Here is a 12,568-nt window from a genome sequence, read left to right as displayed (position 1 = left end):
CAGTGCGTTTACTATCTCGTCATTAACCCTATTCCTGGCGGGGGGCCTCAGGAGCCCCCCTGAGGTTTTTTGGTTATTTCTCTCAAACGCTTTGAGCTAGGAAGCTCAAATTTTCTGACTTCCTAAAAGGCTTTTACGCAACATTTCTGAAAATTTTGAGTTGATCTGACCTCAGGTCAGGTCACCAGAGGCGGTTTGGTGACCCTACCTCAGAAAAGTTTGCAATCACGCCAGAGCTAGAGTTTTTGACCGATCAATTTCTTCTCTTCAGGCTTTAGTTAGGGTACCAGTATGTGCAATTTGTATATCTCAGAATTTTCATATCTGTGACCTGAGGTCAGGCCAGACTCGTGACCTTTACATTGCAAGCCTATGGGAAAATATTGAAACGCCTCCTGCTTCGTGTAAACGAGTCAAAACCACCCAGTTCTTTCAGTATTATGGAAGATTATCTCATCGGTGATGATCCTGGTGCCGCTAATTGACAGGGGCACCGGCAAAGGTCATCTGAGGTCATGTGACGTCATAAATCGTTTTTCTGTCAATAAATCACGACATAATGGTGCTAAAGACTTGTAAGTGGTACCAAACTGCTCGCCACCTTGACCTCAGGTCAAATTTCAAATTGACCTGTGAAGGTCATCACATACTTATTTCGCATCGCCTCGTCGAGAGCAACAAAAAATGTATTGGTTTTATGTCACTATGTTTCTTAGTTTAAAAGTTATATAGGTAACTAATTCCAAAACATTTTATCGTTGATGACCTCTGGTGACCTCAATATTGACCTGACCTGAAAATGTTTTATGTAAAAGTTGTAGATCTTTAAACGACCTATCAAACGCCGTTCGCCGTTTGTCGCTGCGATGTGTAGTTTTTTAGATCTGAAGGGATCGGCCCCCCCCCCCCGCCAGTTTCTTGTCCCGGCGGAGCCCGCCAGGAATAGGGTTAAGACAGGTTCCAGCACATCCACGCCTCACTCACTCTTCGTCTACGCTACTCGTAGTTAGCGCGACAGTCTTAAGCCATTGCTGGAAGGTCTGTCTATTTTAAAACTCGCGACCAGTGTACGCCAAATTTGGCAGCTCCCTATTTCACAATGTTTTCAAGACGTCGCTTGGTCACTTCACCTCCTTCCGGTTCCGCTTTCATCACTAATATCTCTCAGACTTTGCTCCGAAGTCGCTTTGAGGGCAGAGTCACTGACTGGGAGAGCTCCACTCTACCGTCTTCAACGTTTGAATCAGTGAGCTCTGCCGTCACTTGCGTGACATCTGTGACATCTTTCTGCGACACGAGCTCAAAGACTGTCTTGATGACCTCTTTTGTTCCGGTCACGGACGGACAAGTCAGAATGGTTGAACGATCCGTGATCCTGATAAAGATGTTGCAGCACTGATGCTGCAATTTTTTTGGCGTTCGGAACCCTTTTTCGTACACATTTAAGCGGCTTAAATGCTGTGGGTGATACCCGGGAGCTATCAACACGGTCGATTGTGGACGGCCGCTACGGGGTGCCAGCTAAATAGTTTCTCTGCTTTATGTCACGCAGCACCATGAACACTGAACAGTGTAAATAAGACTCGTGCAGCGGCTGCATTCTTTTTATGGTTAAAAACTGATTTTTTCGGGATCCCGGGATTGGCGAATTTTCGGGATCGGGATCGGGATTAAAATCCCGCCGGGATCCCGGGATCCCGATCCCGGGATTGCAATCCCTAGTGGAAGGTCTTTTTAGTGTGAGATGTTGGCAGGAGATCAGCCCATGTTAACACCCGTTGTTGTACTTTTGAAATAGTGCGGGGCGGGCTGTCAGAATCGGTGGTCGCACTAAAGAACAACAACCGTGTACTAGGGGTGAACGGCACGTGAAATTCATGGATGCCGCTTAAAATACAGAGACGTTTCTCCATTTTAAATGAGGAATGTGAACGGGCTCATACAGATGTATGGGAGCTTTTTAGACGAGCGTGAACGAACCTCTATTCAGGGTCTAAACTAGCTATGCTCAGACTCAGACTGAAAGTTTAAGCAGAATGGGCGTTGATTTCCATCACAGTCCGGGCGCCCCTAAATCCAAACTTCATCAAGAGTTCAAGCAGTAAGAACATTAATTAAGTTAGTGCGTCATCTTCCGTTCCCGTAAGCAGTAGTGCAGTGGGATGCAAACTGTAAGGTGTTCCTTGAAGGGAAATATGGCCCACTCTCCTACTGAACCCCACACCTAGCTTCCTTCTCCCACCTCTTCCCAACAGAAGCGGCGGAACACCTTCAATTAAAGGGGGGAGGGGGGCACTGCCGACTTTTGGTCCCATTCTTTCCATGCAACGCCACGCCCATAGGGCTTATGTTAAAATGACCAAATCAAAGGGGTCACGGTGCCCCGGTGCCCCCCGTTCCGCCGCCTAGCTCCTCCCACCTTGCTCCCACCGGCCTCCCACCGGCCGTCCGGCCGGCCTGTCGTCCTCTGTGCCCCGTGCTCGCCACCGGAGCTATAAATAGCCCGCACGGCGGCGCCAGTGGCGTTTCGTCAGTGGCCGACCGTGGCGGTCGCTGCAGTTCACTCCATGACACAACGGGACAGTCCCGCCACGGCTGGAGATGGTGATTTGGAGACAATTGGACTCGTTTGTGGATATAGGGCGCCGGGTGTCCGCCTTTTGATGGCCGCTGAGGTTTCGCTGGGTGACTTATGGGCATCGTTTGCCAAAGCACTGCTGGTTGAAACGAATGTACACTTTATTGATCACTGAATCACGTTACTTGCTTTCTTGGATGCACTGATGAAGTTAATTGTTGAATATGTATCTGAGCTTACTCTGGTTTCGCTGAAACTTCATCACGCCACTCTGACGTCATCACCTTGCCCCACCGAACGGTTTATATCACTCGTCACCGTTGCTTCTTCACGCTGCGTGTTTATGCTCGTGCGCGAGTTGAGAGTGTTTACCTGCCTCGTATGTGCGTAAGAGCCAGGAGTGTACCAATCGAGGCGACTGACACGCCTCCTTTGACAGGGAATTTTGGGACCAGTTCGGGTAAGGCGCTGCGCCCCGCCCGGGCGCTGTACTGTGATGTGGCCTGTCGCTCGGTGTAGTGTGTCGATAGACTGACCGACCCCTGAACAGGCCGGCTCCTCGCTGTATGCTGCATGTCGCACGCCCGTCAGTGCACTCGTATTTACATGGCATGGTGCGAACTGAACAGGCACGGTCGTGAACATACAGTTGGCAGCATCTGACGCATCTCAAGCCCTCTGTACTTAACCCTGAAACCAGGATATGACGTCTGATATTATTTGTATGCTGCATTACCCGCAGATAGATTGATGTCTACATATGTCTACCTTTGACCTCAGCCGTCATTGGGTTTTGCCTGTGGCTGACAATGCCTAATAAACAATAATAAACAATAAACAATATGTAATTACCAGTTAGACCGTACGATATTGGCCGTTTGGTTGTCAAGCAACTGCCTATGGTTGGTATCCGCTCAACTAGAGTGCCGCACTAACCGTATGCAAAGATGGCACCTTATGGAGCCGCGACAGAGACGCTCCCTTACGCCGTTACCCGTTAATGCGTTGTAGTGGAATTTCGGTTATGCAGTAGTCTCTAAAATAAGCAGAGTTCGTTACATGTGACCGTATTACCAAGCATAGTGCATAGTATGTGTTCATTGTCGTGTTTTTATTTGAACCTTTTGCCATTCGTTGTGGTTGGAAAGCTCAGAAGCTAGAAAGCTCCTCAGCTCTATCGCATCATGTAACAGTGAAACTAGATTGTGGTGTTTCTGCTTGTGTGAATAATGTGGCTTACAAGCTGTCTACCTATTTTGTGATGGCTCATAACTCTTAGCTTCTTCCCAAAAAGTATCACTCGCAATTGGATAGTTGGTCATTTGCCGTTTGCGGCTGCAGCCTTCGTGTAACGTAATTTGATGTGGCTTATTAAAACCTTAAGACCTTCTTGAGCTCCCCGATGTCGCGCCGATCGAACGTTAGACGAGTCCTCGTTTGCGCTAAGTCGCCCGGGCCTCCCATCTCCCCCACTCACTCAGCACACTGCACTGTGTCAGAGTTTAACCGTGTACCCACCTTCCTCAGCCGAGCGCCGCCCAGAGTACAGAAAGTGGAGTTCACCAAGACCACCGACGACGTGGCCTTCAGCGGCCAGAAGCGCGCCTACAAGCGCGCCTCCATCCTCCCGGCACTGATCAAGACGTTCGGCGGCTCGTTCCTGCTGGGTGTGCTCCTCAAGTTCATCAACGACACCCTGCAGTTCATCAACCCGCAGATCCTGAGGTAGGCGGCGCTGGCCGGGTGTGGTGCGGGGCGTGAGACGCGGTGGGGTGTGTGGTTGCGGAGAGGGTACACTAGTGACGGGTGTCGCAGCAAGGATAGGGCAATTGGCTGAAGACGGAATAGGAGAGTTGATAGTTTTTTAAGACTGACAGGGTATGCGAGGGAACGAACCTACAGTATTAGACGCGACACTTTGTTGTAAGGAAAATGCGCGGCGGTAGCAGCACTTCAGTCTCAATGCGTCTTCATGATGTTGATTTGTGACAGTAACACCATCGTCTCTCTCTCTCTCTCTCTCTCTCTCTCTCTCTCTCTCTCTCTCTCTCTCTCTCTCTCTCTCTCTCTCTCTCTCTCTCTCTCTCTCTCTCTCTCTCTCTCTCTCTCTCTCTCTCTCTCTCTCTCTCTCTCTCTCTCTCTCTCTCTCTCTCTCTCTCTCTCTCTCTCTCTCTCTCTCTCTCTCTCTCTCTCTCTCTCTCTCTCTCTCTCTCTCTCTCTCTCTCTCTCTCTCTCTCTCTCTCTCTTTCTTTCTCTCTTTCTCTCTTTCTCTCTTTCTCTCTTTCTCTCTTTCTCTCTTTCTCTCTTTCTCTCTTTCTCTCTTTCTCTCTTTCTCTCTTTCTCTCTTTCTCTCTTTCTCTCTCTCTCTCTCTCTCTCTCTCTCTCTCTCTCTCTCTCTCTCTCTCTCTCTCTCTCTCTCGCTCTCTCTCTTGTATGTTCTCCGACCTATTATGACCCTTCCCTCTTTCCCTCACAGTAAGATCATCAGTTTCGTGAGCGACCCTAGCCAACCGTCGTGGCACGGCTACTTCTACGCCGTACTCATGGTGTGCGTCAACATGCTGATGTCTGCTGTGCTCAACCAGTACTTCCTGGTGATGATGACCCTGGGCATGCGGGTCAGGACGACACTCATCGCCGCCGTCTACAGGAAGGTGCGTGCACGCTGCTGTCGCTGGCGGGGCGGGGGAGGGTTGTAGTTAGTTTCGTGGCGTGTTTTATGCTTAATCGGACGGAAAAGGGCAGGCTTATTTAGGTGAATTTAGGGTAGCGGCCGTTGAGGTAGTGATGGCGGTTTGATGCTTTCTGAGGCTCGGACTGAAATTGGGAACGGAATTGGGATTGATATTGGGTGGAAGCTTTGATGAACACAAGATTTGACAGGCATGGAGTCGTATGCTAGGTATTTGTTGGGTGTGATCCATCGTCCGTGATGCCGACTGGGTTTTGAACGGCACATGACTTTGTCGCTCCCGGCCAGCCTGCGTCTCTGTACCCTGAACCCTAACCGCCGCTTCCCCCGCCCGCAGGCCCTAGTGATCAGTAACCTCGCCCGGCGCGAGTCGACCGTGGGTGAGATCGTGAACCTGATGGCCGTGGACGCTCAGCGCTTCATGGACCTGGCCTCGTACATCTGTCTGCTGTGGTCGGCGCCCTACCAGATCATCCTGGCCGTCTACTTCCTCTACCAGGAGCTCGGTGAGGGGGTCCGGCTCCGGGGTCCCTACGGGGATGCTAGCTAGGCTACTTGTCACAGTCATGTCATTGTGTTATTTCATAATATCGTCATATGGATTGATCGGGTGTACAGTGAAAGTCACAAGACCTGAAAACCCCTGGGCCCTGAAGATCCCAGACGAGACTCGGATAGACGTCATGTCTATGTCTATCCCAGTCACGTCAGTCTCATCGCGTGCTGAATTCTTTCATCACTCGGTGTCCGGGATAAAGTAGAGTAGGTCGGCCGGTTTTATCTAAGCTCGACTCCCACTCCAAGGACCCAAAAGGTGTCTTAGTATTTCTTCATCATTTTGACTCGTTTACTTCGCTGGGTGACTTAACCGCTTTCTCCTGTGTCGTCCAGGCCCCTCCGTGTTCGCTGGCCTGGCTGTGATGATCCTACTGATGCCCGTGAACGGCTTTATCGCCAACGCCACCAAGAAGCTGCAGCTGCAGCAGATGAAGTACAAGGACCAGCGTGTGAAGCTCATGAACGAGATCCTCAGTGGCATTAAGGTGCGCAGTCGGCTGCCGTTCGAACTTCCCGATGTGATCTTAGCGTTTTTAAATAAGCCATAACTTGTGGCTCTCCAGTCAAGATTTATGAATGCTGCATGCAAAAATTACCTAAGTTTGTCAATTTCATGCGAAGGCTGTCAGGATCTTCCCCTCCAATAGTTATCCTGTGCAGACCAATAGTTATCCTTGCTAAGTTTAACACCGTCGATACCTCTCCGACCAGGTGTTGAAGCTGTACGCGTGGGAGCCGTCCTTCGAAGAACAGGTGCTCGGCATCCGTCAGCAGGAGATCCGCGTGCTGCGGAAGACGGCTTACCTCAACGCCGGCACCTCGTTCATCTGGACCTGCGCTCCATTCGTGGTGAGTATCGCGGCGTGACGCAGGGGGAGCTAGGAGAGTGGGGTGGGGTGGCGAGGGAAGTAATGAACGTGACTAGTGTCAAACTGCAAGCTAACTTTATAATGCTTGTGGTATTATAGCCGGCTTCACTGGTCGTTAAACGTTTCAAAAGAAAATAAAAACATTCAAAGAGGTGTATCGTTATTACCTGCATATCGTTCGGGCAAGGTCTGTTATATGTCGGTCGCCCCCACAACGCCCCACAGATCGATCGTTTTCAGGCTGCATTTGACTGCCACTATCCAGCGAACGATGAGGTGCGACTGTGTCGTCACTCGTCCGTAAATATACATCAGAAGTTTTCACAAACAGTCGATACCAAAGTCACAACAATTCTGGCGTTTAGGGTCTGAAATGGTCGATTTATCGATTTGTCTATCCGAGTTTGTTTTCCATCGGCGACTGACCAACTGCCTGCTCTTTTTAGCCAGTTTGTTCGGTTGGCGCGGCTTCTATACTGGTGACGAGCGTGTCCGTCTCGTCTGAAAAGCTGATGCATGTTTTACAGTTCATTTAGCCGGTAGCTCCACGGCAGGGGCGGACTATTCTAGCATTTAGTGCTGGCTGTTACGGCCGGCCGAGCCTTAAGACAATCAATACCCATGGCACGTCGATACTAGCACCTGACAACCGCTCCATATGCCGGTATTGGACTCCACACCAAGCTTACAAGACCCATGGAGCCGTCAATATCATCGGTCCCGGCCTCTGACCAGTATTCCTTCGAAGCGGGCCGGCTCATCATGACTTCTGAAGCCCATTGACCGTGTTCTGGTCCGCAGGGGATTCTGACTGTCTTGTCTGCAGGTTTCACTGACCACGTGCGCCACGAGTCTTCAGTTATCACTAACCACGTTTGCCATGTGTCTGCAGCTATCACTAACCACGTTTGCCACGTGTCTGCAGGTGACGCTGATCACGTTCGCCGTGTACGTGCTGACGGGCGACGACGTCGACCCCCACTACCTGACGCCCGACAAGGCGTTCGTGTCGCTCTCGCTGTTCAACCTGCTGCGCATGCCTCTCAGCTTCCTCCCCATGCTGATCGTCTTCACAGTACAGGTAGACGACGAGTCGCTGAGTCTCTGGGGCGCTGGTCAGTCCTGGAGGCTGCGTGGTCCTTTTTCCGGTTTTGGGAGTTGCCTTCGGGTCGTCTTTTGTCCTGGAAGTCGAGTTCCGCTGGCCTAGGTCGCCAAGTCTGGGTTGAGCTGTGCTTTGGGCGAAACCAGCGCCGGCCATCATTGATGCGTTTTGTGGGAATGTCTGTTATGTCTGGGCCTGGGCTTGACTTGACTGACGGGATGAGAAGCCGTCCCCAGAGATCTACGTTGAGAGCTGATATGCCGCAAGGCACTGTCTCAGATGAGCGGCTGTTGGGGTGTTCTGGTATCGTGTGTTGCCGTCGTCCGTCCTCATTTGTCCGTCTGTGTGTATGTGTGTGTGTGTCTCGTCCCTCCCCCTCGTCGGGCCGTCCCGCCGGTATCGTCCGGGCGTCCTCCTGTCGTCCGGCCGTCCGCTGTACGTCGTGCCGTCTGCCCGCCCCGGCAGGTCTGCCTGGCGTCGTTCGCCACCTACGTACTGGTCGACTCCGATAACGTACTCGACAGTCGGCGCGCGTTCGTGGCGCTGGCGCTGTTCAACGCGCTGCGCTTCCCCCTCTCCATGCTGCCCATGATCACCATCAGCGCCGTACAGGTGACGTCACGTCAGACTGATGACGTCATTGATCATTGGTGACATCACACAGCGGGGATAGGCCGGCTATGAGCCTGACTTACCGAGGGAATGCTGGGTAAATGACCCTGCAGTATTTTTTAAGGGAGGATTGAGGTCTACAAACCTACTAACATGCTAAAAAATAGAATCTTTTTAACTGCAAGCAACTTTCTTTCTGTTTTTTTTTTTTTAAGAATAAAACGACACTACATTTCGTTGCGACATTGTTTTTCTTTTCTTTTTCGCCCTTAGTTAGCCTTAAGGCCTCAACACATTTTTCAGCGTTTGTCTGTAAACAATTTTGTTTTCTCGGCGCATTTTTCGCACTGCCCCGATGCAATTAACACATTCCTTCGCATGCTCGGCTGGTGAGTTATTACACTAAGCTGGTTATGTATTTGTTGGTCTGCATGCTGGTAGCTCATGTTTTGCTTCTGTAAATGCTTTACGTTGCTTACTTATGTATTATTTCCCGTGCATAGGTATTAGTCCTGTTGTTTTTCTTCTTTCCTTTGCCTTCTTTGATTTCGTAAGAAGGATTTTGAATCGAATCATTCGTCCCCTTGTTTTTTTTTTTTTTTTTTTTACTACTTGATGTTTGCTTTGGCAAGCTTATCAACGTACTTCCATATTCGTAAATTTGTGTCAATTGCTTATTTGTTGATTTATTTGGTTTATTTTCCTAAGCCCCTAAGAGTTATTTCGATGCCTTGTATTTTCTGAGGAAGCCTGACTAATGCCTTTTAGGCCTACAATGTTTTGAAGTTAATAGATGGCCATTCAGTTGAGTTCGTCGGCGTCCATCTTTGCTCATGACTCACCCTGCTAACTTGTTTATTCCACCGTTGCCAGGCCAACGTGTCGCTAACGCGTATGAACAAGTACCTGAACAGTGACGACCTGGACGACCAGGCCGTGTCTCACGACACCACCGAGAGTGAGTGCCGTCGGAGTGCCTTGGGAGTGTCCATTAGAGTCCTTCGGAGCCAAGAATCTGTGGAAGTAGTCTTACTTTTTACGTTAAAAGCTTTTGCGGGCAGATGCTACCCGATGCTGGTTGGAAAGAAGAGTGTCTCTCATGCTAAACGTTAGAGGTTTTTGTTAACCTGACGGCTACGGTGAATCTATTATGCATAACACAGTAATACAATAATTGATAGGAATTAAATCGTCCCGGGGCAGACTGTCGAGCCCTATCCGACCCTGTATCGCCTGTCTAACCTCTGACGCCTCTGACGCTCCCTTCACAGGTGATCCGGTGGTGGTGGAGAACGGCACGTTCACGTGGGACCCCGAGTCGACGCCCTACCTGCAGGACATCAACATGCGCGTCAAGGAGGGCAGCCTGGTGGCCGTCGTGGGCACCGTCGGCTCCGGCAAGTCGTCTCTGCTCAGCGCGCTGCTCGGAGAGATGGAGAAGGTCGGCGGACGCGTCAACACCAAGGTACGGCGGTCGGTGGCGGGACGGGGAAGGGCTGAGGGACATGGGTTATAAGCCATATCCTAAGGATATAATTTAGCACAGAAGGAATTATAGTATATAGGTGGATATAGTATGACGGAAATATTCACCGACAGCTGAATGAATTGAAATTGGAGGCCCACGTGTTTATCGTTGTGAATAAGTGCCGTGAACCTTATGTTTGCAGCCAACGAACTATGTGATCCATTTCATTCAATATTGATTCTCCATTACCATTCATTACCATGATTAATGTTTCTCATGTTGTGAATGGTAAAACCGCCTATACCATTGGGTGTGTTTTCTGTTTCAACTGACTGGGACAAATATAGCGCACTGACCCATCCCCGTCTATGTGCACCACAGGGCAATGTGGCGTACGTGGCGCAGGAGGCCTGGATCCAGAACGCCACGCTCAAGGATAACATCCTGTTCGGCCGCACGCTGGACGAGGACCTGTATAACCGCTGTGTGGACGCCTGCGCGCTGCGGAGCGACTTTGAGATGCTGCCCGGCGGAGACAAGACAGAAATCGGCGAGAAGGTACGAATTTTGGGGAAAGTAGAGTAGTCGCACGGCCTTGCTCAATGCTCATGACTGCAGGGAATTATGTAGCCGCAATATTGACAAGATTGCAAGCTTCGCAACATGTTCGGATTGTCTTGCAGTGTGCACGTGGAAATAAATACCGAAGCTTAAGGCTAAAAGTTAAATCTCTCCATATGCCGTTGAGTGGATGGATGGCAGACTTAAGATTACTTCCAATAGGCAGACTCATGGTACAGATGACCATTTCCACCTGTGTGAGCTAGCCTTCATAGAACGTTACTCTCATACTCTGACCATATTGTTATCTCCCTGACCGTTGACCTCTGACCTCTGACCCGCCCTCTGCCTCCACAGGGTATCAACCTGTCTGGTGGCCAGAAGCAGCGCGTGGCGCTGGCTCGCGCCGTCTACAGTAACAGTGACATCTACTTCTTGGACGATCCGCTGTCGGCCGTCGACTCACACGTCGGAAAACACATATTCGAGAACGTCATCGGGCCCGAGGGTATGCTCAGCAAAAAGGTCAGTCTGCTGTGGTGATGAGGAGTGATGACTCCTGGTCCAGCAGGGAGTCATGTGTCTTTGTAATTTCTAGCAGCTCCATCTGCTCGTCTGCTGAGCATCATAGCCGGGAGAATCGCAAGCAAAACGAATAAGAAAGATTCTCGTTTCTCTCCGTTTTATCCACTGATTCTTGTTTAACATTGTCCCTTTTGTTGACCCGCGACCTTTGATGTGGGACCTTTTGTGACCTGTTCTAAGCGGTCTCTCCCTTCTCACAGACTCGCATTCTGGTGACGCACGGCATCACCTACCTGCCGTACACGGACACAATCACGGTGCTGAAGGAGGGCCGCGTCTCGGAGACGGGGCCCTACAAGCAGCTGATGGACAACAAGGGCGCCTTCTCCGAGTTCCTGCTCCAGTACCTGACAGAGGCCGGCGAAGACGAGGACGTAGAGGGTGAGAGAGATGCGGCATGTTCAGTGACTGGGGCTTCTGCGACGGATGTAACTTCAGTGATGTTAGGGAATGCAGGGGAAGGCGAGACGAAAGTCGAAACTAGGCCTATGCGTGGGGATCGAAGTTTAATGTCCAAACTCTAAATTATAGCCATCAATTTAACACTTTGTGCTGGTTAAGCTTCGCATCACCCTAGCCATGATTATCGGCTGATCCTCCGTAATTCACAACTGGCGTCTGTGGTATCTATCGGCGGGGACACACGGGACGACTCAACTCCGCGCCGAACCTCCCGTCTTCTATTTCTCACTGCCGCACTGTGCAGGGTCGAACGGCGGACCTGCGCGCGCAATTCCGTCGGACAGAGGAGCGGGGGCTCCCCACCGCTCCGTCGCTCTACCTCTGACTGCCGAGCGCATAAGTACAAAACTCTCGACGATCCCACAAACCGAGAAGCAGCGGAGATCACCCTTTTCGGGACGTAGTTATAGTCCGGTTCGGGCGTAGTTTTGGTTAGGAAGTCGTATTTTTGTTTCTTTGGAAATGATCGAAGGCTACTACGTGGTACCGATGCGCCTCGTTTGGGGTTATTATGTTTGGTTGGTGACGGTTTTTAAGCTTCAGTTGGTGAAGCTCAGTATTTAAGGATGACGGTTCTCAAGGCAAGAACCTGCTGCATATTTTATCAGACGTATTTAGTTGTAGTTCAACTCCCATCTAAGACTGGGCATTGGGGGCTTGCTAAGAATACTCTGCTCATCAGCATGTTTTGTGAAAAGTTTCTAAGGAGATCAACTACACCTTTCCAGTGACATTGGACAGGAAAGTGAGATTAGTTCATTTGATGATCTAGGTATGGAGTTACCGGATAAAAGGATGTTAACAAGATTGCAGTTGGTACACATCACAGCGAGTCTATTTGTACCGCCTCCGATTTCACCTCATCAATTCCTTTTACAACTGGGCTACGCAGCTCACATACGCAGCTGACTCGCTGAGTTTTCCATCTCGCCTATTCCGACTGCGAACTCTATTTGCTATTTGAGTCGTACACATGTATCGCTCAATTCCAGAGGGTGATTCCGTGTCAAAAGGGATTGACGCCAGGAAATCATCGGTTCTGTGCATTGTCAGGCCTGCGCCGTGGCATTTGGGGTGGTTC

The 12,568-nt window shown here is 50.4% G+C and overlaps 1 protein-coding gene across 1 annotated transcript in view; it reads left to right on the top strand.

Moving 5' to 3' along the window:
* LOC122370247 (multidrug resistance-associated protein 1-like) overlaps positions 1-11,406 on the top strand; it is a gene marked incomplete at its 3' end in the record, with an annotated part of 46,809 nt that extends 35,403 nt beyond the window's left edge. The window contains exons 8-19 of the mRNA XM_043345684.1: positions 3,018-3,038; positions 4,106-4,303; positions 5,055-5,232; positions 5,608-5,776; positions 6,162-6,313; positions 6,540-6,677; positions 7,623-7,778; positions 9,285-9,369; positions 9,683-9,876; positions 10,261-10,437; positions 10,798-10,965; positions 11,226-11,406. Coding sequence (XP_043201619.1) covers positions 3,018-3,038; positions 4,106-4,303; positions 5,055-5,232; positions 5,608-5,776; positions 6,162-6,313; positions 6,540-6,677; positions 7,623-7,778; positions 9,285-9,369; positions 9,683-9,876; positions 10,261-10,437; positions 10,798-10,965; positions 11,226-11,406 — 1,817 coding nt within the window. The remainder of the gene's footprint in view (positions 1-3,017; positions 3,039-4,105; positions 4,304-5,054; positions 5,233-5,607; positions 5,777-6,161; positions 6,314-6,539; positions 6,678-7,622; positions 7,779-9,284; positions 9,370-9,682; positions 9,877-10,260; positions 10,438-10,797; positions 10,966-11,225) is intronic.
* Between the last annotated feature and the right edge of the window lie 1,162 nt (positions 11,407-12,568).

The sequence above is a fragment of the Amphibalanus amphitrite genome, unplaced genomic scaffold, assembly GCF_019059575.1.
Source record: "Amphibalanus amphitrite isolate SeventyFive unplaced genomic scaffold, NRLGWU_Aamphi_draft 001114F_arrow, whole genome shotgun sequence".
Taxonomy (NCBI): domain Eukaryota; kingdom Metazoa; phylum Arthropoda; class Thecostraca; order Balanomorpha; family Balanidae; genus Amphibalanus; species Amphibalanus amphitrite.
The sequence above is the reverse complement of the archived record's forward strand: the minus strand, read 5'-3'. Positions and strand labels throughout refer to the sequence as shown.